Here is a 26,348-nt window from a genome sequence, read left to right as displayed (position 1 = left end):
AGGTTTCCCATCTGCCATCACATGTAGAACCCTCCTGCCAGCAGGATCCTGCTGTGTGAGGTGTGGCAGGAGCTCAGCACAGAACTCCTGGTGGGGTGGGCAGTGAGGACACAGGGCAGGGCCATGACTGCCCTCATTGGAGAGTCCTGGCTGAAACCTTGGAGGGGTGATGGGACATCCCCCCACCCCTCGGGTCAGTCCTGCCTGTTGGGAGTGAGGGCCAGCCCAGATTTCCATCTGCAGAGGAGCAGAGTCTGCTGCAAAGGGCTGGGAGCATCACAAAGTTCATTCCCACAGCTCTCTCCTCCTCCCAGGGCCAGGAGAGTTCAGTAGTCCAGTTTCCACAGTTAATTCACATTTACTATCTTGTGTTTCTGAGGCTTCATGTGCTTTGCAAGGTTACTCAAATCCCAAACACTTCAGTTCTGCCCACTGTCCAAATAAATGTCTTCTCGGGTTTATATTCTTTATTTTGCTCTGCCAAGTCCAGGGATAAATTGTTCATTGTGCAAGAGAGTGTTTCCCTTCTCCAGCCTTTAAAACTCGTGGCACTGAAAAGAGAAGAGCTTAAGCTTCTTGCTTTTCTTCTCAGAGTAAGCAAATGGATTTCACAAAGCACCTTCTTGTTTATTTGCAGCGTTACCTTCAATTTTCTGAAAGGTAACACTGACAGGCTGCAGCACCTTGTACTGATTGAAGGCAGTTAGAAAAGATCTTATTACTTGACTGAAGTGCAAGTGCTTCGTTCTGGCCTCTTGTCAGCCCGTGCTCCTGTTTAAATGGGCTTTTATTGGGAACTTCATGTTAAAATAAAGCTACTGAGGCCCAGAGAGCCTCAGTGATTCACTCAAGGAAGATTCCAGCTGTCCCATGTTGAATTAATTAACTCCATATCCTACTCAGAGATACCTTTATCCTCTTTCCTGCCTTAATATGGTTTGGATAAGTGAGACAATGTTGAGAACTGGCTCCGGGGGCCGGGCTGGTGCCACGGGTTATTTCTGGATGGTCCCTTCCCCCAGCAGAGCCAAAGGGAAAAGCCAGTTGGTCTTCAAGGAATTCCACTGGGCTGGAGGCACGTTTGGGACCTGCCCCACAGTGGCCTGGTCTGCCAGAAGGAGGAGGTGTCCCACAACCCCCGAGGGAGCTGCTGGGAGGGCACTTTGTGCATCTGCTCCCTCTGCCTCCCCCACAGCTCTTCCCGGCCCCTCCTGCCCAGATCCCCTTGGAATCTCACTGCCACAGCATCCCAAGTCGTTTCCCAAGGAGCCCAGGAGCCAACCACCACTTTTTATGAATGAATCTCTCCAATATCAATTCTATTTCCTGCCTAATTATAACGAGACTTCCCGGGAGGAGGTTGCACTGTCTGGCCAGGCTAATCCTGGCTTTTCCCATCAGTGCCCCATCTGTGCAAAGGAGCTGATCCATGAGCACATCCAGCTCTTTTTGAAGGTGTTTCCAACCAGATGGTTTAATCCACGGCAGGCTTACAAAACAAGACACTCCAGAGAGAGCTCGTGGTGCATCCAAAGGCAGCTCTTGATGAATGCCATGGAATCTCTGGTTTCCCGGGGGGAGATGAAACATTTGTCTCAGGGACTGGAGGAAAATGTCAGGTCTTCTCACTGCATGTTTCTCACACTGACAGAGAAGGAGCAAATAGCCAAGGTGAGCTGAGGGGAAGTGAATTGCTGAAGAGGAGGCTTTGTGTTGCAGCTCTCACACGAGAAAGAACACATCTGTTGGTCCCCCAACACCCTCCAAGGGCCACTTAATGCAGGTTCCTGGCTCAGGATAATCCTGAGCTCAAACCCAGGCTGAGAAACATCATCACAACCAAATGAAGGTCTTTTTTCCGAGTCAAAAACCCTCCAAGTGTTGATAGAGAAAAGGAAAAATCGTTTTCTTTTCCTAACAAGACCTCCTTGCCTTGATCTGAATTTCTTCTCTGAGCTGCAAAAACTCGGTCCTTGTAGGGCTGAGGAAGGAAACACAAATGCACCCAGCAAAGCAATTCCACTCAGCTGATGGCACAAACCCTCTGCTGAATATCCTGAATATTCCGTTCTCCCCAGCCCTGCACTGTGGGAATTGTAAACGAGCTGGTTTGGGCTTTTTTTGGGGGGGATTTGGTTGCAAAACTCTTTTCCTTTTCCTTCTGTCTGCAGCATTTTGCCTGCATGTTGTGGGAGTTTGGCTGCCAGTGGTTTTTAAAGACATTTCCTGAACATTCCCTGCATTTTCCGAGGATTGTGTTCCCTTGTCATTGGATTTTCTATGTTTTCAAGGTTTCTCATGTGACATGTTTGATGCTGGTCATTTCCTTGAACAAAACTGAATGTATGTAAAACCTTGCCAGGTGAACAAATAAATTATTTGGGGGGGGGGGGGGGGGGGGGGAATGTGCACTTTTGGGAGCTGCAAGTCTGTTTGATTGTTTGGTTTTTTTAACCCCCCAAAATATTGATGCAACATATTTATATAGATATTTATACAAATCTGTCTTCTCCTTTTCAACAAACATTTCAGGTAGAGACCCCTCCCAACACTTCTGATCTCAGTGGGTGAATAATTCACCTCAGATACGAGGTGAATAAAGGAATTAAACTTATATTTCTACTGCAAAAAAAAGTTAAAATTAAGTCCTTAAAAAAAATGTTTGGGCTCCAGATCCTTACTATGCTCTCATTCAGTTTGCTTACAGTAAAACATCATTTCCCAGATGAAATCCAGCCCATTTTGCTGTATTCCTTATAAACAAACAGCACCAGAACAATCCCTGTCAACCCAAGAATGTAAATCCTCTTTGGGAAAGAAGGGGCTGAATTATTATTTCCCGTGATTTATAAAGGGAGCCACAGAGAAGGAAAGACAGGTTTCCAAAGCAGGAAGATGGAAAGCCCTGTCACTGATGGAACCCTTGGAAATGTCAGCCTGAATCTCAGGGAAACTTGGGAGAGAAACTGTAAATTTAAAAAAAAAACATAAACAAAAAAAAAGCAAAAAACCCAAACACGTAAATTGAAACATCAAGAAAAAACAAACACACAAAAACAAAACAAAAAAAACACACACAAAAAAAACCCCAAAACAAACAAAAAATGAAACAAAAAACCAAAACAAAACCAAGCCAAAACAAACAAAAGAAAACAAACAAATGAAAAAAACCACACCCACACACAAAAAAAAAAACCACACACACAAAAAAACCCACAAAAAACCCCAAAGCAAAACAAAAACTCCAAAAAACTGTCGCTTCTGCAGGTCTGTTCTTCCTCTGGTTTAAAATGTGGATTTCCCCCTAATGACTTTAATGACTCTGTGTTGCTGTAGGGGCTGGGAGCTCCCATAAAGGACCCAGATTTGGTCCTTAAAGGACACAGATCTCGTCCTAAGCACTTCCACTTCACACAGACAGGTTATGTAGACAGGCAGTTCTATGTAATATATATAATATTGCTCCTAAGCTGTAGAGATGCAGTCCTAAGATATGGTACTTTCCCATTTCATTTTTCTCCAGCAGTCACACAAGCGTAAGAAAACTGGGTTTGCCAGGAGGGTTAGACAGGTTTAGTTCTAAATAATATATATAATATTGGTCCTAAGCTATATAGATACAGTCCTAAGCTATAGCACTTCCACAGTTCATTTGTCTTCAGCAGTCACACAGGCTTAAGAAAACTGGGTTTGCCAGGAGAGTTAGACAGGCTTAGTCCTATTTAATATATATAATGTTAGTCCTAAGCTATAAGTTATAGTTGCACAGGCTTAAAAAACCTGGGTTTGCCAGGAAAGCTTCCAGGACTAGATAGGATTATGTAGACAGGCAGTTCTATGTAATATATATAATATTGCTCCTAAGCTGTAGAGATGCAGTCCTAAGATATGGTACTTTCCCATTTCATTTTTCTCCAGCAGTCACACAGGCTTAAGAAAACTGGGTTTGCCAGGAGAGTTAGACAGGTTTAGTTCTAAATAATATATATAATATTGGTCCTAAGCTATATAGATACAGTCCTAAGCTATAGCATTTTCCCATTTCATTTTTCTCCAGCAGTCACACAGGCTTAAGAAAACTGGGTTTGCCAGGAGAGTTAGACAGGCTTAGTCCTATTTAATATATATAATATTAGTCCTAAGCTATAAGTTATAGTTGCACAGGCTTAAGAAAACTGGGTTTGCCAGGAGGGTTAGGCAGGCTTAGCTCTATATAATACATATAATTTTAGTCCTAAGTTATAAGCTATAATCACACAGGCTTAATAAAACTGAGTTTGCCAGCAGAGCATCCAGGGCTGGACAGGCTTAGTTCTACATCATATATAGAATATTAGTCCTAAGCTATAAGCCATAAATAAAACTGGGTTTACCAGGAGAGCATCTAGTGCTAGCCAGGTTTAATATATAATATATAGAATATTAGTCCTCTAATCTGTAGGATATTAGTCCTAAGCTCGAGGTGGGAAGGGGAGCTGACCCCAGGCAGGACCCACCCCCAGCTGGGTGCTGAGCCCCCCTCCTGCCCCCTTCTCCTGGGAACCTTCCCAGCAGCAACCATGGAAAGGGCTGAAGGATGGATGAGCACAGCCACAGATTCTCTGCCTGATTCAACGTTTCCCTCCTGCCAAATCTCTCTCAAACCCCCCTGAGTTTTCCCCATCCCAGCCCAGCTCCTCAGGAGTGAAAATTGCAGCGATCCCTCCTTCACTCCCCAAACCCCAGGGCAGGATTTCAGCCCAGCTCTGTTCTCCCACAGGGGTTTGCAGCACTGGTTGGGTTTTTTTATCCCTAAATAGCCCTTTTTATTAACATCCACAGCTGCACTGAGGTGTTTGCTGCTGACAAAGAGCTGCAGAGCTGCTGCCCTGGTCCTTCACTGGCCTTTTTGCCCCGTTACAGCTGCAGAGCTGGAGGCACTTGGCAGCAAGCAAAGCCTTCAAGGCAAGTCAGTTCTTCACTCACACTCTCTGCCTTCACTTGTGCTGCTTCTTTATCACCAAGTCGCTGCTGGAAATCACCCCGAGCTACTTGGGGATGAAACATTTACTATTTCTTAGTGACTCAAGGAACAGTATCCCTGTTTATTGGCCCCTTGCCTCCCAACCCGAGCATCCCCTCGGCTGGCAGCTCCCAGGATTTATCCCTGAACTCCAGCCCGGGCACTCCAAAATGCTACTTGGGTTTCAGGAATGTTCTGAGTTTCCCTGGAGAGCCATAAAAGCCTCAAAGTGATGGTGCTATATCCGGAGCTGGGCTGGAGGAGGGGGCACGAGGGAGGAGCCCTGCCAGGCTTTCAGAGCATTTCTTTCCTTCAGCACTTGGAAAAGGGAGGACAAACCCGACCTGTTGTGAAGCCCGGGGGTCACTAATTAACCCCTCCAGCAGCAAAAAGACACCAAACCCCTCCTAACATTTTTTTAAATTCGGTTTTAATTCTAAGAATCAGAGCAAAGCGGCTATTTTAGAAAAGGGAAGAACTTCTTTCACTGGGTTTTTGGGAGTTTGAGGATGCCCAGTGCAGCAACATCCCACCCCTGAGCTCCAAAGGGATGATGGAAAAGGGATCTCAGGGAGAGCTGCTCCCTGTGTGGAAAACAGGTTTTCCTGGAAGAGCTGGTCTGGTGTGCAGGGAGAAAAGAGACAACACTGCAGTGAGCAACCTGTTCCTAAAATACACATAAACAGGATTTTTGTAGTTGAGCTTAAAGCTCTCACACCCATTGTGGATTTTTGACACACGGTGGATTTTTTAACACACTGTGGATTTTTTACAGAAACCAATAATATAATGTCTAATATAAGAATATATATTATATTATCCAGTGTATTAGCTGACCTCTAAGAAACAATTCTTTCTCAAAAATCCTGAGAAAGATCCATTCAGAGACAGATGGGGTTCATTTGGTTTGGGGATTATTATTATTATCATTACTGCTATTGCTGTTGTGATGACACTGCTGGTCCCTTCCAACCTTACTGTGAGGATTAATATTACCATCATTATTGTTATTATTCTTATTCCTATTCCATTGGCCTTACATTTCTTTACACTCTTGAAAAATTGACTCATTTCCAGTGACAGTGTTGCTCTGGCAGAGTCCCACCAGAGAATAATCACAGAGAAAAAGATCTTTTCACTCTGTTTTTTTAGTGCTTGGTTCAGGCACTGCTGCTTGGGGGTCTGCACTGAGACAGTTGTGTTTAATCACCAAACCCAATGTGTTTCTGCTGTTCTACCTGTCTTTATCCTGATTATTTATCTATTTATCTATTCAAAAAGGCATTTTGCTGCTACCAAATATCCAAATGTGAAGGCAACAAAATAAAATTCCTGTTTGCTTTGACTCACTGCTGCTTCCTATAAGGAAAATAATATTTAGAACAGTTCAGACAAGCACCTTGTCTGGGCTCAGGTTGGGGAAGCAGAAGAGGATTTGGAGGAAAACTTGGAACAAGCAGCCCAGGAGGAATTTCCCCACAGAACTTGTGTGGGTTCAAATGGGATAAATTCACATCCTCCCAAAAAAAAGTCTGTGCATTCCCATCCACTGCCTGTTATATGGGAATTTATCCATGCACAGGGAATCTGAGCAGCCAAACCCATGCAAAGGGAAGGAAAAGGAACATGCCCTTATTTAGGAGCTGGGAGCCCAGACCCATAAATTGCCTCCTCCCCTTGCCAAAAATGCAGCTTCCATGGGGTTGTTCCCCAGCTATTTTAAGGCACTTTTATGCCTTTCACTGGGTTGTTGCATCCAAAGAACATTTGATTGGGATTTCAGCTGCCTGATTGGGAATGCATGACACAGATCCCAAAAAGAGGCAGTTAAATTACATGACAAGCCTTGCTTGGGGTGTTGTTGCTTGGGTTGTTGCCTGCTGCCTTCCCCAGGAAATATCTGAGCATAAATCTCCTCTCCAGCTCTATTTCCATTTGGATCTGGGATATTGCAAGGCTCCAGAGGGCTCCTGGATGGAGAGGGCTCCAGACCCCAGTGTTCACCTCCCTGGGGACAGTTGTTTTTCTGAAAATGATGTTAAAAATCCCAATTCAGGGGCCACCAAAGCAGGTGGCAAAGAGCAAATGGGCCAACAAGCACCTGCTGCACCCTCAGAGCTGCCTGGGCAGCTTTGCCATCTGCTGGGCTGCTGGGTCTGCCAGGAAAACTGGGGGAAGAGGATCTGCCAGCACAGCTGGGATGAGGAAACAGGGCTGATCTTCCTCCTGGAGAGGTGGGAAGAGTCAGGGAGACAGGGAATTGCCCCCACGGAATTTGCCCTCCCATTTTACTGCCCCGCTGCCCAAGCAAACCAGTCCTGCAGCTGAGCTGGGAGATTTTAGTCCTGATGCCACAGGGAGTGATGGCAACGCAGAGGGAGGGAAATCTCCCTCCCTGCTGCTTGGCTGGGCTGGTCCAGCATCCAGAGGCTCATCCCGAGGGGGACAGGGAATGCTGACCCTGCAAAGGTGGCCCAGCAGCCTGGGGAGGTGCCAGAGCAGGGAGGCAGGGCTGGAGAGCTTCAGCCTCAGGAAGAGCAGCAGAAAATGCTTGGAAAGAACCGGGAAGACCGAGGGAATGTTGAGGCTGACACAGAAAATAAACCCCTTCCCATGGAACTCTGTGACCACCACAATGAGCTCGGGGTGGATCTTCTCCTCCATGTTTTACACAGCTGAGCTTCCTCAGCTCTTCTTGGGTTAATTTTGCTCATTCCAACAGAGAAAAATCTTTGTTTTGGGGAAGATTGGAGTGGGAGAGACTTGTCGGGGGGTTCAGGCTCTGCTGCTGGGAAGGGGTTAATGCTGGAGATGTGAGACACAAAGCTGGGCTTGTTTTGCTGATCCTTCTTCTGCCACGAACCCCAGGAGCTTTTGAAGTGGGTTCACTTAATTGGTATCATTAATCTGAGTAGAATCATATCATCTTCGTTTGTACTGAGGTTAATTTTTGTTTGGGAAAATAATGGCTAAACCTTTTTTATAATGTGGCCAACATGTGCCTTTTATCCCAGCTATGTTACTCAAAGTGATGAATTAGAGGTATAATTTCCTTTCAGGTTTTGAAAATTAGCATCTAATTATTCGTAACCTAAGGGATATTAGCACTTCTTATGAAAGCAAGTGAGAATCTAATCTAAATTTAGAAGGGAGAACTTCTCAGTAAATGGCAAGGCTGGAATTATGCAAAGAGAAGAGAATCAAGCCACAGGAAAAAAAAAATAACATGGAAGGAAAAAGAATCAGAATTCATTATTTAAGCCACCCAAATAAAAAGGAATCTGCCTCTTTTGGATCTGTACTGGCAACATGATCCATCACCTGCCAGCTTTGAGAACAGCTCAGGACAAGCAGCAGGTGAGATTTCCATTCTCTTTGGGACCACTCAGATTTCTTTGAAGAAACTGAGATTATTTTTAACTTTTTGTTCATTTTAAAAAGTCAGGGGCTGGAAAGAAAATTAGAAATGGGATTAATTTTTTTTTTTTTTATTGGTGAGAAAGAAACCCCATCAAGGCAGAGTGAGAAGCACCATCACAAATCCTCCTTCTCTGAAAGGCTTTTCATAAGACTAAAGGAGGGTCTAAAGAATGGGATAGCTCAGCCTCAGACTCTTGGGCCTGGTCTTGGAATAAATCAGGGAATTAACCAAAGAATCACAGTTTAAAAAAAAAAGACTTTAGGAATCCAAACATCTCTGACAGAGACAAAACTGCAGCTGCTTTCCTCCTTTCCGAGTGCACAAAGCCCAGATCATTTTTCTGGCCAATATTTCACTATTTGAGGCTTTTTCCTCTGCTGAGGAGCAGCATTTTGTTTTCCTCTTTATCTTTGAACCACAGATTTATCCCAGAGAGAGCTGCAGGAACCAGCAGCAGCTCTGGGTGTCACCCGACAGCTCCTCGCTCCTCATGAATCAAATCCCTCTGGAGAAGGAGGGCAGCACAAGGAAGGCACTTTCCTGGGATGATCTCGGGGTTTCAGACTGACTGATTTCTGACTGAACCACCCTGAGGGTTCTCCAGTGAAATGTCCTGTCTCTGGGTCACATCAGCTCATTAACTCTCACAGCCAAGCCAGAAGGGAAGCACTTGCCTTCCTGCCTCTCTGCTCCTTGGGTTATTTTCTCTCCCCTCTGGATGCCAGGCTGGTCATTCCCACATCCTGGCATCAGAGTGCCTGTCTCTGGGAATACTTTCACTCACCACCCAGCCAGAGGGTGATTGATTCCTCCCCCAGGGCACACACAGACCTGTGACTGTGGCATCTGCACTTTGCCTCATTTATAACTGGGACTCACAGGCCACGAGGTTTTGCTCAAAATAGGAGTTTCCACTCTCCCGTGCTGGGGGGGACAAAGCTGCCCTTCCAAACGTGCTAATATTGTCTCCTGGGATGTTCCTGAGCTTTCTCCTGAGCTGTTTTGGGGCCCAAATGAAATGGGTTTGGTGCTGGTGCAAATTTTGGCAGCCCTGGAGGCTGAAATAATCTCCAGACAAAACAGGGGGTGGCCGGAGTAACCAGGGGGTTCCAACCCTCTCCCTTTGGTGACCCCCACAGGGATGTTGTCCAGTGGGACTGGGCACTGGGCAGGGCAGCTGGGCCCCCAGGATGCCCTCGTTGCAGCAATGGCTTTGACCCAGATCTCTGTGTCACAGCTTGGGCACATCCCTCATTCCTGAGTCCCCGATAAACCAGCAGCGATTCCTCCCCCACCCCCGGGCTCCTCCTCACCTCTGCTACAGCCTGGAGACGATTTTCCCTGTGGAAATAAGGTCTTGGTGGTGCCCAGGGCTTTTGTGCACACTTTTCACCCAGCTATAGCACCTCCAAGCCCCAGGGGATGAGGGCAGATGTTTCAGAGTCACTCCAATCTTCCCACCTACTTCCCAGGTCCAATTTTTCCACGAGCAGTAAAGCTGAGGGAGGCAGTTTGTCTTCCCAGCCACGCTGAGGGAAGGCATAATTACAGTTTATCTTTTCACTCCACACCATATTATTCAAAAGGACAAGATATTTGCCTGGAAACTGTGCAGGAGGTGGGAGGGAAAACCTCCAGCCAACACTGGGCACTTCAACAGCACCTTTCATCAGAGGACGTGAAAGGGCTTCATAAATATTATTGAGGGATTAAACTGATAGATTTTTGTCCATTTTGCATTGGCCAGAGCTCCTCTGCTGAGGAAGGCAATGCACAGTTCCTGCTGTCCTTCCCAGGGGATGCTGTCTAAGCCCATCAAATATTTTTAATGGCCATTTCTCCAGCTGTAAAATTGAAAAGTGTGGTTTAGCCCTGGATTACGGGGTGGGCCAGTGAGGGGGTTAAATTGTTGAAACCAGGAGCTCTAAATATGCCCAGTTCTGGGAAATACAGGTTCAGGTGCACTCGGGTGTGGCCAGGGTTGTGTCCATCCCTCCCTTCTGCAGGTCTTTGGGGTGGGGGCAGGAGGAACTGGACTGGGATTTTCCCAGAGCAGCCCTGGCTGCCCCATCCCTGGCAGTGCCCAAGGCCAGGCTGGATGGAGCTTGGAACATGCTCCACTGAAAGTCAGGGAGGTTGGATCTGGATGGTCTTTAAGGCCCCTTCCAAGCCAAACCATCCCACGATTCCACCATCAGGAGTGTGGCTTTTCCTCTGGGATCTCAACCCTCCAGCTCCATCCCTTCTCCCTGCAGTCAGGGAACTGATTCCATGCCTGGAGCCAAGCACATGCCAACGTGTCCCACTAAATTACAACCTGAAAGTGTCTTTGGACACGAGCATTAATGAGCTCTGCCAGCCCCATTACAGCCCCAGGCTGACACAGCTCTTCAGAGAAGATTTAAAACAAAAGTTGCAGGGGTTTGGATCACACCCCCTCTGTTGCTGTGGCTTGTTCATAACGTGGGTATTTAAAAAATAAATTTATTATAAATAAAAAGGAGCGTTTAAACATCCAAGTGACAGCAGAGCCCAAAGCACATAAATGCCAGGGGCTTTTTGCAGTTTATAAAACCTTGTTTCTAAGTTTATATAAAACATCTCACTGACTTTGTTGAGGTTCTTTTTAATACTAAAAGAACTCTAGGGCCCAATCCAAAGACCACTGAGATGGATGGGAGTCCTCTCATTGATTTAAGTGGTTTGGAGCAGCGTGTTTCCAACCCGGGGTGGATGCACAGGGAGGTGTCTCCAGCTCGGGATGCAGGACTCTTGCCCTCTGGTGGCCGTTGCTTGTCTGAGAAATAAAATATCAAGAAAAACAGCCTTAGAGCTGGATTAGGGAAAAAAAAAAAACCACAGCAGCCAGAAAAAATAAACCCAGGCTCACTGTGCTGGGAGGGTGAGGCTGCAGTGCCACAGGATGTGTCTGTCAGCACTGGACTATCCCCACAGGAGCAAAAAGGGCAATAACTTTATTTTTTCTGGTTTTTTTCCCCTCTTTTTTCCCCCTCTGATGTTTCCAGATTTTGATCTGTCAGCTGCACAAAGGGGGGATTCTCTAAAGCAGTGAAATTAAAGCGATGAATTCTCTGTTATTCATCAGCTCAGAAGGTGCTGCCCAACACGACTCAGCAGCACCCACATCACAGAGACTTCAATAAAAGCTGATTTCCAGGAGATCCCAAAGACCCCAGGAGACCAAAGGGCTCCTGTTGCCGCTGGATTTCTCCCACTGCAGCCCTGGGTTTGGCTCTGAGGGTTTGCTGGACGTTGTCAGGGTGAAGGAGCTGCTCCACCCCCTGATTTTTTGCTGCTGGTGAAAGGCAAAGCATTTGGTCCCAAAGGACACGTGTTTGTTGTTGAGATGAAGATGGAGCTGAGCTGAGAAATTTGAAGCCTAAATGTGGTGATTTTGGTTGGTTTTACTCATTTGAGTCTTGATTTATTGCCCTGGCATAAGAACAACCCTGAGCTTGTTTGGATTAATGATACAGTTCCTGTGGGACAACTTCCATCAGGAGAACACGGAGCTGCTTCCAAAGGGGGTGACAACTGTGTTTTTGTTTTACAGGAGGGAAACTGAGGCACAAAACCAGTCCCAAAAATAGAACCAGACCTGAGCATGGCACCAATTTGGAGCATTTTCAGCCCCAGGTGAGGGAGAGAAACTCCTGAGAGTAAAGACCCTGCTGCTCACTCCAGGGAAAAGAGCACTCATGGGCTCATTGCAGCCCATCCCAGGAGAGAAGCAGCCCCTTTTCCACCCAGGAACAGGCTTTAAGTGATGATTGGAATGCAGGACCGTGGGCTCCAGGCTCTGGGGTTGGATCTGGGTTCTCAGTAGCACCTTTGGAGCCCTTTTCCTCATCCCCTCTCTGAGGCACAGAGATGCCTCTGCCATAGCCTGTTTTTAACCCTCCTGGTTTTGGAGGCTGGGATGCTTCTGAATCATCTGTGCTGATGCTGCTCCTGGCTCATCTCCCATCTGGATCCAGCCCAGAATTCCCTCTGTGTCAGCTGCTGCTCCTGCTGATCCCTGGGGCTGCCAGGAATATGACTCCCTCACCTGTCCCCTGCAGCAGGGATGTTCTGGGAGCTGCTGTGGAGAAGAGTGAAACCTGGAGGAGGGAAAGGGATCATTTTAGCAGGAAAAATATCCATCATTATTCACAGGGGTGTCTCTGTCTCTGTCTGCACCCTCTGACTGAGAAAACAGAGCATTCAGGATTATTTTGAGTTGATTTGTCATAGCTGAAGGTCCCAGCTCTGTCCAGCCAGAGCTGGAGGGAGGGAGGAGATGCCCTAAGCCAGGACCTGAGCTCAGCCACCAGCCCATGGAGTTCATTCCATGCCAAGGATGATTTGTGCCTTTAAATCTCAAATCCAGCAGGGACACTGGGAAGGAACTTTCCTCTCCATTGTCACTGTTTAGCTCGTGTTTTGCTTGTCTTCAACCTTCTGTCTGTCCTTTAAAGCCTCAGCCAGAAATATTCCCTCCCTCCAGGATCTTCACAGAACTAATCCATCATTCCAGGGGGAAAGGGAACCTTGTCATGCCATGGAGCTCCTTCCTGGGGGGTAACTGAGGCCCAGCATGGTTTGGGTTTCATTTCAGGTGCAGAACACAGTGGGTGAACCTGGGGGGCATCTTTGGGGGCATATTCCAAGGGGACCAGCTCTGGAATTAGACTGGGAGTCTCTCTGCAGCAATCCCTGCCTTGTCTGTCCAGAGGTTCCTCCCCAAGGTTCCCACACAGCAGCTCAGGGTGAGGAACCAGATGAGTAAAATTGAGTTTGAACACGAGGGAGGGAGAACACAGCCCTTGGAGTAATTTGTGAGGCATGTTTTTAGCTGTTATTTGTAGCTCTTGCTGGGGGATTCACATTGTTCTCCACCATCTGACATTATTTAGCAGTTTAGTGGTGCCTAAAAAAAAAAAAAAAAAAAAGAATACCCCATCCCTCCCAAAAACCCTCCTCCAAGACCACATTTTTTGATTAATTATCTCCAAAGCTCAGCAAGTCCTCAAAAAGACTGTCCCTGCTCCCCTCAAATAACTTAGGGCTTAAAGGTACAAGGGTTTGATTAAAACTCTCATCACAGTAAATCAGTGGTAGCTCAGGGACAAGAGGTCCTTTCCCTCCCCCTTTCAGATAATGTTTTGCACACAAAAATCCTCAGTGGGTGCCAGCAAAGAGCTCACTGGGGGTGCTGAGCCCTGCCCAGGGAAGGCTGGAACAGCTTTTTTATCCCTGTGCCTTCCAGTGTTATTTTGGGAGAGATTAATGAACTCAGGTGCAGTAAAAATAACCCACTGCAAACAAACAAATCCCCCCTGGGCACGCTGGAAGGATGAGGAATGGCATCTGCATGGACATGGGACACTGGGAGGGTGGGGAGGGGCTGGGGGGGAATTTCCAGAGCAGCTGTGGCTGCCCCTGGATCCCTGGAAATGTCCAAGGCCAGGTTGGACAGGGCTTGGAGCAACCTGGGCTGGTGGAAGGTGTCCCTGCCCATGGAATGAGATGGGCTTTAAGGTCCCTTCCAACCCAAACCATTCCATGATTCCATGATTCCATGATTCTGGTTTCCCATCCTGCTGTGGGTGCTGGAGGAACAGCCCTGGACACTGGGAATTTGCTGGGCAGGAGGACCTGGAGTAACAGGACAAAGGGGAGTGGGTTCCCTCTGCCACAGGGCAGGGTTAGGTGGGATATTGGGAAGGAATTCCTCCCTGGGAGGGGGATGAGACCCTGGCACAGGTTGCCCAGGGAAGCTGTGGCTGCCCCTGGATCCCTGGAAGTGCCCAAGGCCAGGTTGGAGCAACCTGGGCTGGTGGAAGTTGTCCCTGCCCATGGCAGGGGGTAAATCAGATGATGTCTAAGGTCCCTTCCAACCCAAAGCATTCCATGATTTTGGGACAGGAGGAGGCAAAGCCATGGCACCATTGCTGTGGGTGCTGGGGCAGAGGGTGTCTGGGATGGCCTTGGCTGCTGGGAACTCTTAATCCCAGTTATTCACCTGGGATGAGGCAGGAGAAACACCTGGAGATGAGCACAGGAAACCTTCCAGCCCCAGTTCTGTCCCTACCTGGGCCCAGCATGTGGATCTAATTCTAGGAGGGAGGCTGGAAAATTCCTGCTGGTTCCTCCAGCCCTCTGTGCTGGAATGGTTTTAATTTCTGTGCCTGCCCTGAGCTGGGAGAGGTTTTTCACTGTGTTTCCTAAAATATAAAATCTCAGGAGACTCTAAATTGATTGCTAAGCCCTGGTCAGAGCAGAGCCTTCACAGGGTCCCCCCTGCACCCAGCACTGAGGCTTTTTTGGAGGAAAGGACAAAATGCAACTGGATTAAAGCAAAAATGTGGGATAGGAGCTCATTAGAGAACTGGCCCAGAGCCTGGGAAAGCTTGATCCTGCCACCAGCCAGGCTTTGGAGAGGGCAGCAGAGCAGAGGGGAGCAAACCACAGGGAGAGCTCTGGTCAATCCCTGGATAATTTGGGGACTGAAGGGTCCAGCTGGGAATTCCCCTGGGAATCCACGTTCCTCTCTGACCAAAGAGCACCAGGGAATGGCCCAGGAAGGAAGGACAAATCCCACCCCATGCTGTGCCTGTCCCTTCAGGAGTCACCCAGAAGGAGCCATTCCTGGGAATTGCCAGGGATTTGGAGGCAGGAGCCCGAGTGTGGCTGGGGAGATGTGAGGTTGGAATGTCCCCCTGGCCCAGCCCAGCTCCAGCTGCTCTTTGGCTTCTCCTCCCTGTCCCCCAAACTCATCGTTCCCCCAAGGTGACATCCACCTCCAGACCCCTCCCACGCTCTGGTTGTCTCTGTCCCACAAGAGGAAAAAGCCACGGAGAGGTTTCTAAATAAACCAGGACGTTTTCCCTGCTTGGTTGATGTCCTTAAGGGAGAGGGATGCTGCAGTTTCTTCCATCATTTTGTAGCAAAAATCTTGCAAGAATCTGTAGAAAAACAAATGGGGTGACTCTGATTGTAGAAAATCATCAGCAAAACTACAGCTTTGCTACTGAATTCTGTGTGCACATTTTAAAAATGCAGATGATTCCCTGTTACACTTCCAGCCAATTTGGACTGGGGGGAAAAAAAAGACTATTTTAGATGTGTGAGAACCAGCTCCTGTCTAATGAAAGATAAAGTAAAATACGACAGGTTTTGGTGTTAAAAGCATAACAGATGTACAAATGGCAAGGCCTGGGTGCTCTGGGGAGGGAGTGATGTGAACAGGAGGGAAAAACAGCCTCAAAAGAGGAATAGAAATTCAATTTAAACACGGGTATCTGGTGCCCTCCTGTGGAAAAGGAGTTAGTTTGGAGGGGAGAAGCAAACACTCGAGGGATTTAATGACCAGGAAACTCTTTGGGACAGGGATGAATATTTGGACTTAGATTAACTAAGAGTGGTAGAAAACCAGAGCTCTGTTGTTGATTTAACTCATCATGTTCCAAAAAAACCACTGTGTGATTTTCTGGGCTCAGAACTGAGGCAGTTTAACACATCCCATGAGCTGCTGTTCACAGCCACACCCCAGCCCTGTGTCACCTCCCCAGTTCCCAGTCAGGGAAGCCCAGTTTGCACTGGAAGGGGCTGCTGAGCTGCTCCTCTTTCAGGGACTGGTGAAGGACAAGCTGTGGCTGTTGCACAAATGGAGTTAAAATTCATCCCTGTGAAGTTAAATAAAGTCCAGGAGGGGATTCTCCCCCTGTGCTCAGGTGAGACCCCCCCTGCAGAGCTGCCTCCAGCTCTGGGACTCCAACACGAGGATGTGGAGCTGCTGGAGCAAATCCAGAGGAGGTCACGGAGCTGCTCCAGGGGTTGGAGCCCCTTTGCCATGGAGAGACTGGGAGAGCTGGGGGGGTTCACCTGGAGAAGAGAAGGCTCTGAGGAGACCTCAGAGCCCCTTCCAGGGCCTCCAGAAGAGCTGGAGAGGGACCTGGGACAAGGGATGGAGGGACAGGACACAGGGAATGGCTTCCCACTGCCAGAGGGCAGGGATAGATGGGATAGTGGGAAGAAATCCTTCTCTGTGATCATTCCCTCTTTGTTGCTGCTTCTCCTATTCCTCTTTCTTCTCGTAGAGCTGCAGACCTTGCCAGTGGACTGCTCTCTAATTAAGGGAAATGATTTCTCTCCCCTCTCACACGGGCCAGAGGAGTTGCCCTCTGCTGCCTCCCTGGAGCTGGGAGTGCCTGGCAGCCCTGGCACTCCAGCTGGGCATTTACCATGTGCTTGAGCCTGGTGTTCTTTCCACAAGCACTTTTTCAACCATGAACCACCAAACCTTGGCAGCTGCTTTCCAGGGAGCCTTTCAGTGCTGACTTGGGGAGCCTCCAATGGCTGAAAATCCCTCAGGAATTTATTCCAGGGATTAATCACCTTTGTGGTGCTTTTTTCCCCCCTTTGCTTCTGATCTGAACTGGCCCTGCAGTTCTTGCCAGGACTTCTTGTTCTGCCTCCCTACAGCAGAAGAGGATCCCTCTGAGCTGTGTGGGACTGCTCCCTGGGGTGGTGGCACTGCTGGGAACTGGGGGCTCAGACTGTCCTGCACCCCCAGCCTGCCCCATCCTGCAGGGATGCAGAGTATCCCAGTGTCCCAGGGACTGGGGGGAGCAACAGAGCTGCACCAACACCAGGGAATGCCAGAATGGTTGGGTTGGAGGGACCCTAAAGCCCATCCAGTGCCACCCCTGCCATGAGCAGAGACACCTCTCACTGTCCCAGGTTGCTCCAACTTGGTCTTGGACACTTCCAGGGATCCAGGAGCAGCCACAGCTTCTGTGGGAATTCCAGCCCAGCCCCTCCCCACCCTCCCAGAGAAGAATTCCTTCCCAATATCCCATCTAAACCTCCTCTCTGTCAGTTTGAATCCATTCCCCCTTGTCCTGACCCTCCAGATCCTTTTCCAAAGGCCCTCTCTGGCTTCACTGAATGCCTGGGGGAGTTTTTGATGTAATAAATCGATGGATGAAGTTTATGGCTTGCTCTGTATCTTATTTGAGACAAGGGTCTTGTTAGGCTTGACCTAAAACAAGATGAACCCAGATGATTCATCTTTTTAACACTGAAATCCCACCCAATACACCAATATAACACAGGATGTGTGTGTGTGTCATCTGTCTGCCACAGGAATCATAAGCCCTGTGCATGTTCTACATTTATTCCATCCCACACCATTCCCAAGAAGATCCATGTGCCTCCAGGGATCTTGTTCTTTCCATTTCTGCATGTCCTGCTGCCATCTAATGGCACTGAGCTCCACCAGCATCTTTTTTGGGATTAAAAAGGGGGTAAAATTAGGTTCTGAAGCTTCCAGACACATAGCAGCTAAAAGTACTAAATGCTTTAATTTTTGGAGTAATAAAAATCTTGGGGTGTTTAAATTAATTAAGCTTAGCATATAGATATATAGATATAGATAGATATATAGAGATAGATATAGATATATAGATAGATAGAGATACAGATTATATAGATGAGCCTCTCCTATGAGGACAGGCTGAAGAGCTGGGGGTGTCCAGCCTGGAGAGGAGAAGGTTCCAGGGAGACCTTGGAGCCCCTTCCAGAGCCTAAAGGGGCTCCAGGAGAGCTGGAGAGGGATTTAGGACAAGGGCTGGAGGGACAGGACACAGGGAATGGCTTCCCACTGCCAGAGGGCAGGGATAGATGGGATATTGGGAAGGAATTCTTGGCTGAGAGGGTGGGGAGGGGCTGGGCTGGAATTCCCACAGAAGCTGTGGCTGCCCCTGGATCCCTGGCAGTGTCCAAGGCCAGGTTGGAGCAACCTGGGCTAGTGGAAGGTGTCCCTGCCCATGGCAGGGGGTGGCACTGGATGATTTTAAGGTTCCTTCCAACCCAACCCATTCCCTGAGATACAGCCAGGAATGAGCCCTGGGTCGGAGCAGCCTTGGCTTGGGAAGTGCCAGTGACAATTCTTGCTCCCAGCACTCCACCAAGGCAGAAATCAAGTCCCCTGTGCCCTGCTCTGACAACCCACCTCTCCTGAGGAGCTGACAGCTCCTGCTCCAGGTCACCCACTCACATCCCTCACCTCCCTCCTTCCCTCTCCTCCCCCCAGGAATTGTCCATCCCTGTGCAGAGCAGATCAGATCTGCATCAGCTCTTACCCAGACCAGGCAACGGGGCTGGCAGAGAACCAGCTCAGCCCAGAACACCCCGAGCTGGGAGAGCTGGGAGCTGGCTCTCACTGCTGCCAGCACAAGGAATTACCTGGATTAACAGGCAGCCCAAACCCAGCTATTCCTGTGCTCCTGGGCAGCAGCAAAGCTGCCCCACTGCCCTGATTCCTCACTGCCCTGGTCCCTCAGCCCTCACTGGGTTTAGATTTGGCTGCTGCTGCTTCCTCCTGACCTCAAAAACTTCCACACTCAGCTTCACTGAGTCCCTGGAATACACTTCCTCAGGAAGAGGTTTCTTTCGTTCCAGTTTAGGTGCTGGAGGAAGAAATGAATAATGTAATCAAACCAAGCAGAGGCTCTGCAGAAGTGTGTTAATGAACATCAGGGCTTTGGGCTCAGGGTGTCTTTCCCTGGGATATTATTGTTGGGATAAGCTAATAAATCTTATATACAGCTACTCACCGACCCTGCTTGATGGGATCTGATTCCATCCATGCTAATATCTAATTTCAGCTGCCAGCAGCCAAATAGCTGCAAGTCATTGGTGCCAGAACAGGACCCCCTCGTTAACTAGAAGTCTCTTAATTAGGGGATGACCATTGTCCATCCTCAGCAGGTGAACCACCCAAAATTCCACTGGTGTTTCTGCACTAAAACCCAACCACCACAACCCAAAATTCCACTGGTGTTTCTCTAGTAAAACACAACCACCACCCAAATTCCACGGGTGTTTCTGCACTAAAACCCAACCACCACCCTCCAAAATTCCACTGGTGTTTCTCCACTAAAACCCAACCACCACCACCCAAATTCCACTGGTGTTTCTCCACTAAAATCCAACCACCACCACCCAAATTCCACTGGTGTTTCTCCACTAAAACCCAACCACCACCACCCAAATTCCACTGGTGTTTCTCCACTAAAATCCAACCACCACCACCCAAATTCCACAAGTGTTTCTGCAGTAAAACACAACCACCACCCTCCAAAATTCCACTGGTGTTTCTCCAGTAAAACCCAACAACCACCACCCAAATTCCACAAGTGTTTCTCCACTAAAACCCAACCACCATAACCCAAAATTCCACTGGTGTTTCTGCAGTAAAACCCAACCACCACCCTCCAAAATTCCACTGGTGTTTCTCCACTAAAATCCAACCACCACCACCCAAATTCCACTGTTTTTTCTGCAGTAAAATCCAACCACCACCCTCCAAAATTCCACTGGTGTTTCTCCACTAAAACCCAACCACCACCCTCCAAAATTCCACTGGTGTTTCTGCAGTAAAATCCAACCACCACCACACAAATTCCACAAGTGTTTCTCCAGTAAAATCCAACTACCACTACCCAAATTCCACTGGTGTTTCTGCAGTAAAATCCAACCACCAACCTCCAAAATTCCACTGGTGTTTCTCCACTAAAACCCAACCACCACCACCCAAATTCCACTGGTGTTTCTCCACTAAAATCCAACCACCACCACCCAAATTCCACTGGTGTTTCTCCAGTAAAACCCAACCACCACCCCCCAAATTCCACTGGTATTTCTCCAGTAAAACCCAACCACCACCACCCACAGTCCCACTGGGGCTTTTCCAACCAGCTCCAACCCTCCCCATCCATCTCTGCCTGTGGCTCCTGTTTCCAGCTGTGCTTTCTCCCCTATTCCCTGGCTGGCAGAGGGTCCAAGCAGACCCACACTGGAGGGCTGAGGGCTGTGCCAATACTTTTAGGGGCTTTTGCCCACATTCCATCAGTAGTCTCTGCCATGCAGAGCCAGGATTTTTCAGGTAAATGTCTCTGCTTTGCCAAATAAAGTTTGTTTTAAACAAACTGCCCCAAGACACAGCTCGATTTTCTCTAAAGGAAATTACTCTGTGGCCCTTTTGGTTCCTCTTCAACATCTTCCAAGGACCAGGGGAGTTTTTTCTCCAGCTCTGCCTCTGCACATTTCACCCCAAATTCAGAGCTCCATCACCCCAAATTGAGAGCTCCATCACCCCCAAATTGAGAGTTCCATCACCCCAAATTGAGAGTTCCATCACCCCAAATTCAGAGCTCCATCATCCCCAAATTCAGAGCTCCATCACCCCCAAATTCAGAGTTCCATCACCCCAAATTGAGAGCTCCATCACCCCAAATTGAGAGCTCCATCACCCCAAATTGAGAGCTCCATCACCCCAAATTGAGAGATCCATCACTCCAAATTCAGAGCTCCATCACCCCAAATTGAGAGCTCCATCATCCCCAAATTGAGAGCTCCATCATCCCCAAACTCAGAGCTCCATCACCCCCAAATTGAGAGCTCCATCACCCCCAAATTGAGAGCTCCATCACCCCAAATTGAGAGCTCCATCACCCCAAATTGAGAGCTCCATCACCCCCAAATTGAGAGCTCCATCACCCCAAACTCAGAGCTCCATCACCCCAAATTGAGAGCTCCATCACCCCAAACTCAGAGCTCCATCACCCCAAATTCAGAGCTCCATCACCCCAAATTGAGAGCTCCATCACCCTCAAATTGAGAGCTCCATCACCCCAAACTCAGAGCTCCATCACCCCAAATTGAGAGCTCCATCACCCCAAACTCAGAGCTCCATCACCCCAAATTGAGAGATCCATCACTCCAAATTGAGAGCTCCATCACTCCAAATTCAGAGCTCCATCACCCCAAATTGAGAGCTCCATTTTCCCCAAACTGAGAGTTCCATCACCCCAAATTCAGAGCTCCATCATCCCCAAATTCTGAGCTCCATCATCCCCAAATTCAGAGCTCCATCATCCCCAAATTCCAGAGCTCCATCACCCCAAATTGAGAGCTCCATCACCCCCAAATTGAGAGCTCCATCACCCCCAAATTCAGAGTTCCATCACCCCAAATTGAGAGTTCCATCACCCCAAATTCAGAGCTCCATCACCCCAAACTCAGAGCTCCATCACCCCAAATTGAGAGCTCCATCATCCCCAAATTGAGAGCTCCATCATCCCCAAATTCCAGAGCTCCATCATCCCAAAGTCCAGAGCTCCATCATCCCAAATTCAGAGCTCCATCAACCCAAATTGAGAGCTCCATCACTCCAAATTGAGAGCTCCATCGCCCCAAATTGAGAGCTCCATCACCCCAAATTCAGAGCTCAGTCTGGATGTGCTGGGGGCACCAGCCCAGGACTGCAGGGACACAACCACCCATCACCTGGAGACACAGAGGCACCTACTGAAACAACAACATTTTGTCTTTATTAGGAGTTCCCATGGTAATATAACACGGAGTTCTTCAGGAATAAAACACAAGACTTGGGGTTGGGGTGGGGTGGTTTTGCCATTGAGACAATGGTCAAATATCAGGACTTCTCTTGGTCTACACACATGATCAGCTTTAGCACTTACAGCTCCTCCACTCATGGTTCACAATCACAAATCCAAGGGTTAAATCCAGCTAGTATTAAATCCTACCTTTTTTTTTTTTGTTATTTTCTTTTTTTTTTTTTTGTAATTTTATTTTTAGAGCTTCAAGTCACTGCGGTTAATTCATTAATTAATTAATTAAGTCATCGTCTTTTTTTTCCTTTTTTTTTTTTTGTCCTTTTTCTTTTAAGCATTTACATAATGACATTCATTAAAACAGACACAAAGCAGACGAGCTCTCACAGGAAAAAACATGCTTACATAGCCTGCAAAAACCTTTTTTTTTTCTTTTTTCGTGATTTTTTTTTTTCCTTTCAAGAACAAATTTAAAACTTAAAAAGTCATCATGAGTCAGTGAAGGAAAAAAAACAAAACAAGGAAGACTTAAGTGAATACTGAAGAGCTGCAAGTGTTTCTCAGAATTGAAACTGCAATTCTTTTTTTTTTTTTTCTCCCCCCCGACTCGTTTCAAATTGATTTTTAACATACAGGTGACCAAAAAAAAAAAAGAAAAAAATCAACCAAAAAAAAAATTAATGAAAATAGCTGCAATATATATTAAGTTCACGGATTACTTAACAAACAAAGTGCAAACTCCTTATGCAAAACTAAAAAGACCCAAGAGTTGAACCTAAATGCAAAATGCAGGGAGGAATATGGCAAAGTTTTTCTTAACTTTTGTGTTCAGAGGGGTCTAAAGGAATCAGGTGCTGCAGCTGGGAGGGTTTGGGTACCTAAGGAGCTTCCAGATCCTTTGCAGATCCCAGCTTTGATACTTCATGACAACAAATTTGGTATTTGTTTAAAAGCCTTCACACAGCTTTTCTTCTTCCTAAAAGAACCTGTAAACACCATTTAAGAAAACACTCACAACTATGAAAAAACAATGCAGGTGGCAAAGTACAAAGAGAAGAGAAAAGCAGAAGATGCAGCCAAGTGCCAGGGCAGGCAGAGAGTGGAGGGAACGGGGGTGGCAAAGCTCCCTGTGCTCAGAGCCAAGGCCTTGGGACTGCCCAGCCCTCCAGCTGGGGAAAACTGGGAATCTAATGGTGCAGATTTCCCCTCCATGTCCTGAAAACAAGCCTCCAGTCCCAGGGCTAAGAGACCTTCAGCCCCAGGGGATGGTTTAAGGCCCAAATCCCCCTGCCTGCCCCAAAAGCTGGGGCTCCTCCCTTCGTTTAAGGACCACTGATGGTCGCTCAAATCTGAGGAATCTGCAAAGGGTGGGGAACAGCCAGGCCTTCCCAGGGATATGTGCACAGATTCCTGCAGGACTGAGAGGCTGGGACACTCGCCCCACGTCCAGGAGATTCTCAGCTGCTGTGGGCCCAGCAAGTTCTCCAGGGCTCCCAGTTCCAACAGCTGGGCCTCTGCTCCCCGACTGGAATTGCCACAGATGCTCAGGCAACCCCCCCCTGACCACTCTTTGGATGGGAGCTAAAGATAAGCTCTCACAAAGCTTTAAATAACCTCTCACTGGTGGCCAGGGAGGGGGGTTCTGCCACGGAAACCTTTCAACCAGCCCCCTGCTCGTGGAGATCCACCTCCAGCACCGAGAGACAAACTCACTGCTAAAAACTCCTCCAAACGCTCCATCCCAGCAGCTCAGGTGGTGTCCAGCTCCTCTGTTTGCACCAGCTCAAGACCTGGTGGGCTGAGGTGAAGATCAGAGCTCAGGGACCTGCTCCACGACCTATTGCAGCTACGTGGCAAGCGATGGCTGGAATGAGGCAACCAAGGGACACCTGAAGGACCAGGGTGGCAGTGGCAGTGACACTGGCGGGAGCCTGTGGCTTGGATGAGGTTCAGGAAGAACGGGGAGATCGTTCCCAGTTCTCAAGATAAGGCTTCGTAAACACAATGGTACAAAGGTGTTAAAAACACACACACACAAACGGTACAGAGAAAAAAAAACCACCACGAGTTGCCTCAAGGACCCGAGTTGCAGTGAAATCCAGAAGGAAAAAGAAATCAAGGAAACAAAGGAACCCAACAGAAGTCCCCAAGGATTGTGGCTCACCCAGTGGCCGGGGTGATGTTCTCTGTGAATTCCTAGTGCTGGGTCCTGTTTCTCTCTCCTGGCAGCAACAGCTCTCCAGTGACCTCAAAGGTGGTGCTGGGAACAGCCACGGGCAGGCTGCGATCCGTGTCCCTCTGTGCTTGCCTAACTATCCTGCTGGAACACAGAACCCTACAGAATATCCAGTTTAAAACCCTTGAACTACTCTTCTGCTTGACTTTTTTTTTAAAAAAAAAAAAAAAAAAAAAAAAAGCTTTTTTTTTTACATTTATTATTTCTTTATTCTTTTTTTTTTTTCTTTTGTGTGTGTGTGTCTTAAAGGCAGCTCCCGGGAAATTCACTTTATCCTTCCTTTATTAAAAGAAAGATGCTGAATGGGACAGAGGCCACATATCTCAAATACCCTCTTTACATTTACTCTTGCATGTCAGAGGTGCCAAAACAGGGTTTATTTCTTTAAATGTGTAAGGGGGGAAGTGAGAGGGGGGCGGTGAAGATGAGGAGGGAAATCTGAGGGGACTGAAAGAGGCGCTTTTACTTCAGCCCCCCCTCACTGGTTGCCCGCAGTAACTGTCACAGGCTCTAAAAGAATCAAGAAGGGTCTCCAGGTGCCCTGGCCCCCTGGTTTGCCTGGTGGGCACAGGAGGGGAGGGTCCTTAGCCCAAGCTGGTGATGTTGGCACGTCCGCCCGGCGGTGCCACGATGCGCTGGGTCGTGCGGCGCGGGATGTTGTCGTCGATCTGTGCCCCTGTGGGGGAGAGAGAGAGGGAGTCAGCAACCCTGGCAGTGCTCCAAACCCATGTGGATGTGGCACCTGGGGACGTGGGTTAGTGGTGGTGCTGGGTTATGGTTGGAGCTGATGACCTCAGATGGCTTTTCCACAATTCTGTACTTGGAGGAAAAGCTCCCACTGGCTCCCGGTGCCTTAATTCTGCTGAAAGCTGTTCTGCATCAATAACCTCTCTGCCCTGAACACTTAAACCACCCAGCCCTGCACAGGGAGGGTTGGTTCAGTGCTCTTCCTTTAGGGAGCCTTCTTATCCCTTTTTATAGTTTGCCCTTCCTGCACTGGCAGAGCAGCTGAGAAATCCAAGCTGCCCCATCCCGGCTCCACAGCTGGTCCCAGCTGGCAAAGCTCTGCTGGACACCTGAAAAACAGACCTGGCCAGCCTCTTAAAAATAGAAAATTCTCACTTTTAAACACAAGAGCCTGAAGAGACAGGACAAGGGGGAATGGCTTCAAACTAACAGAGGGCAGGGTTAGATGGGATATTGGAAAGGGTGAGGGTGGTGAGGAGCAGGGATGGAATTCCAGCAGAGAAGCTGCCCCACCCCTGGAAGTGTCCAAGGCCAGGTTGGACGGGACTTGGAGCAACCTGGGCTAGTGGAAGGTGTCCCTGCCCATGGCAGGGGGTTGGAACTGGATGGGATTTAAGGTCCCTTCCAACCCAAACCACACTGGGATTCCCTGATCTGCCCTCTCCAGACACCCAGATGTGGAGCCCAGCACGCTCTGGGGTGCTCAGCATTCATGCCATGGCATGAGAAGCAGCAGGACCTTATGACAGCTCCTGCACTGCTCTTCTCCCTTCCCAAAGGGATGACACCCCCCAGCTAAACACACCCCACAGCCCCTCCTGCTGCCTCCCTGTTCCAGCAGAATTAATTCCGAGCACAGGAGCACAAACCAGCTGCAATTCCGTGATTTCACAGCAATAAATCATTGAGCCTCGTGAAATCCCATACCAGACAAGCTGAAGCCAGACTGGTGCAGGTTCCTCACGGGGGGTGCCTGCTGTTTGGCAGGGGAGGTCTTGGCTGAGGACGCCGGCGTGACCGTCTTCGGTGTCACCGACACTTCGCACACGGGGCCGTCGTAGAGGCCTCGGGGGACACCCCTGAGCTCAGCCAGCTGCAAACACAGAGCAGGGCACAGAGCCTTCAGAGCACAGCCCCACAGCCCCCAGGACACAGCCCCATAGACCCCAGGACACAGCCCTACAACCCCACAGCCCCCAGGACACAGTCCCACAGCCCCCAGGACACAGCCCCACAGCCCCAGAGCACAGCCCCACAGCCCCCAGGACACAGCCCCACGGCCCCCAGAGCACAGCCCCACGGCCCCACAGCCCCCAGGACACAGCCCTACAACCCTACAGCCCCCAGGACACAGCCCCACAGCCCCCAGGACACAGCCCCACGGTCCCACAGCCCCCAGGACACAGCCCCACAGCCCCCAGGACACAGCCCCACAGCCCCCAGAGCACAGCCCCACAGCCCCCAGAGCACAGCCCCACGACCCACAGCCCCCAGGACACAGCCCTACAACCCTACAGC

At 48.7% G+C, this 26,348-nt stretch overlaps 1 protein-coding gene across 3 annotated transcripts in view; it reads right to left on the bottom strand.

The window, feature by feature from the left end:
• Window positions 1-21,801: 21,801 nt before the first annotated feature.
• Window positions 21,802-26,348, bottom strand: part of DPYSL2 (dihydropyrimidinase like 2) — a 59,747-nt gene continuing 55,200 nt past the window's right edge. For all 3 annotated transcript variants that reach the window (XM_064638085.1, XM_064638086.1, XM_064638087.1), the window contains 2 exons: window positions 25,758-25,923; window positions 21,802-24,759 (listed from right to left, as the gene is read on the bottom strand). In XM_064638085.1, coding sequence (XP_064494155.1) covers window positions 24,668-24,759; window positions 25,758-25,923 — 258 coding nt within the window. In that variant the 3' untranslated portion in view covers window positions 21,802-24,667. The remainder of the gene's footprint in view (window positions 24,760-25,757; window positions 25,924-26,348) is intronic.

This window comes from Pseudopipra pipra, chromosome 28 (assembly GCF_036250125.1).
Source record: "Pseudopipra pipra isolate bDixPip1 chromosome 28, bDixPip1.hap1, whole genome shotgun sequence".
Classification (NCBI taxonomy): Eukaryota; Metazoa; Chordata; class Aves; order Passeriformes; family Pipridae; genus Pseudopipra; species Pseudopipra pipra.
Note: the sequence above shows the minus strand (reverse complement) of the source record. Positions and strands in the feature narration are given on the sequence as shown.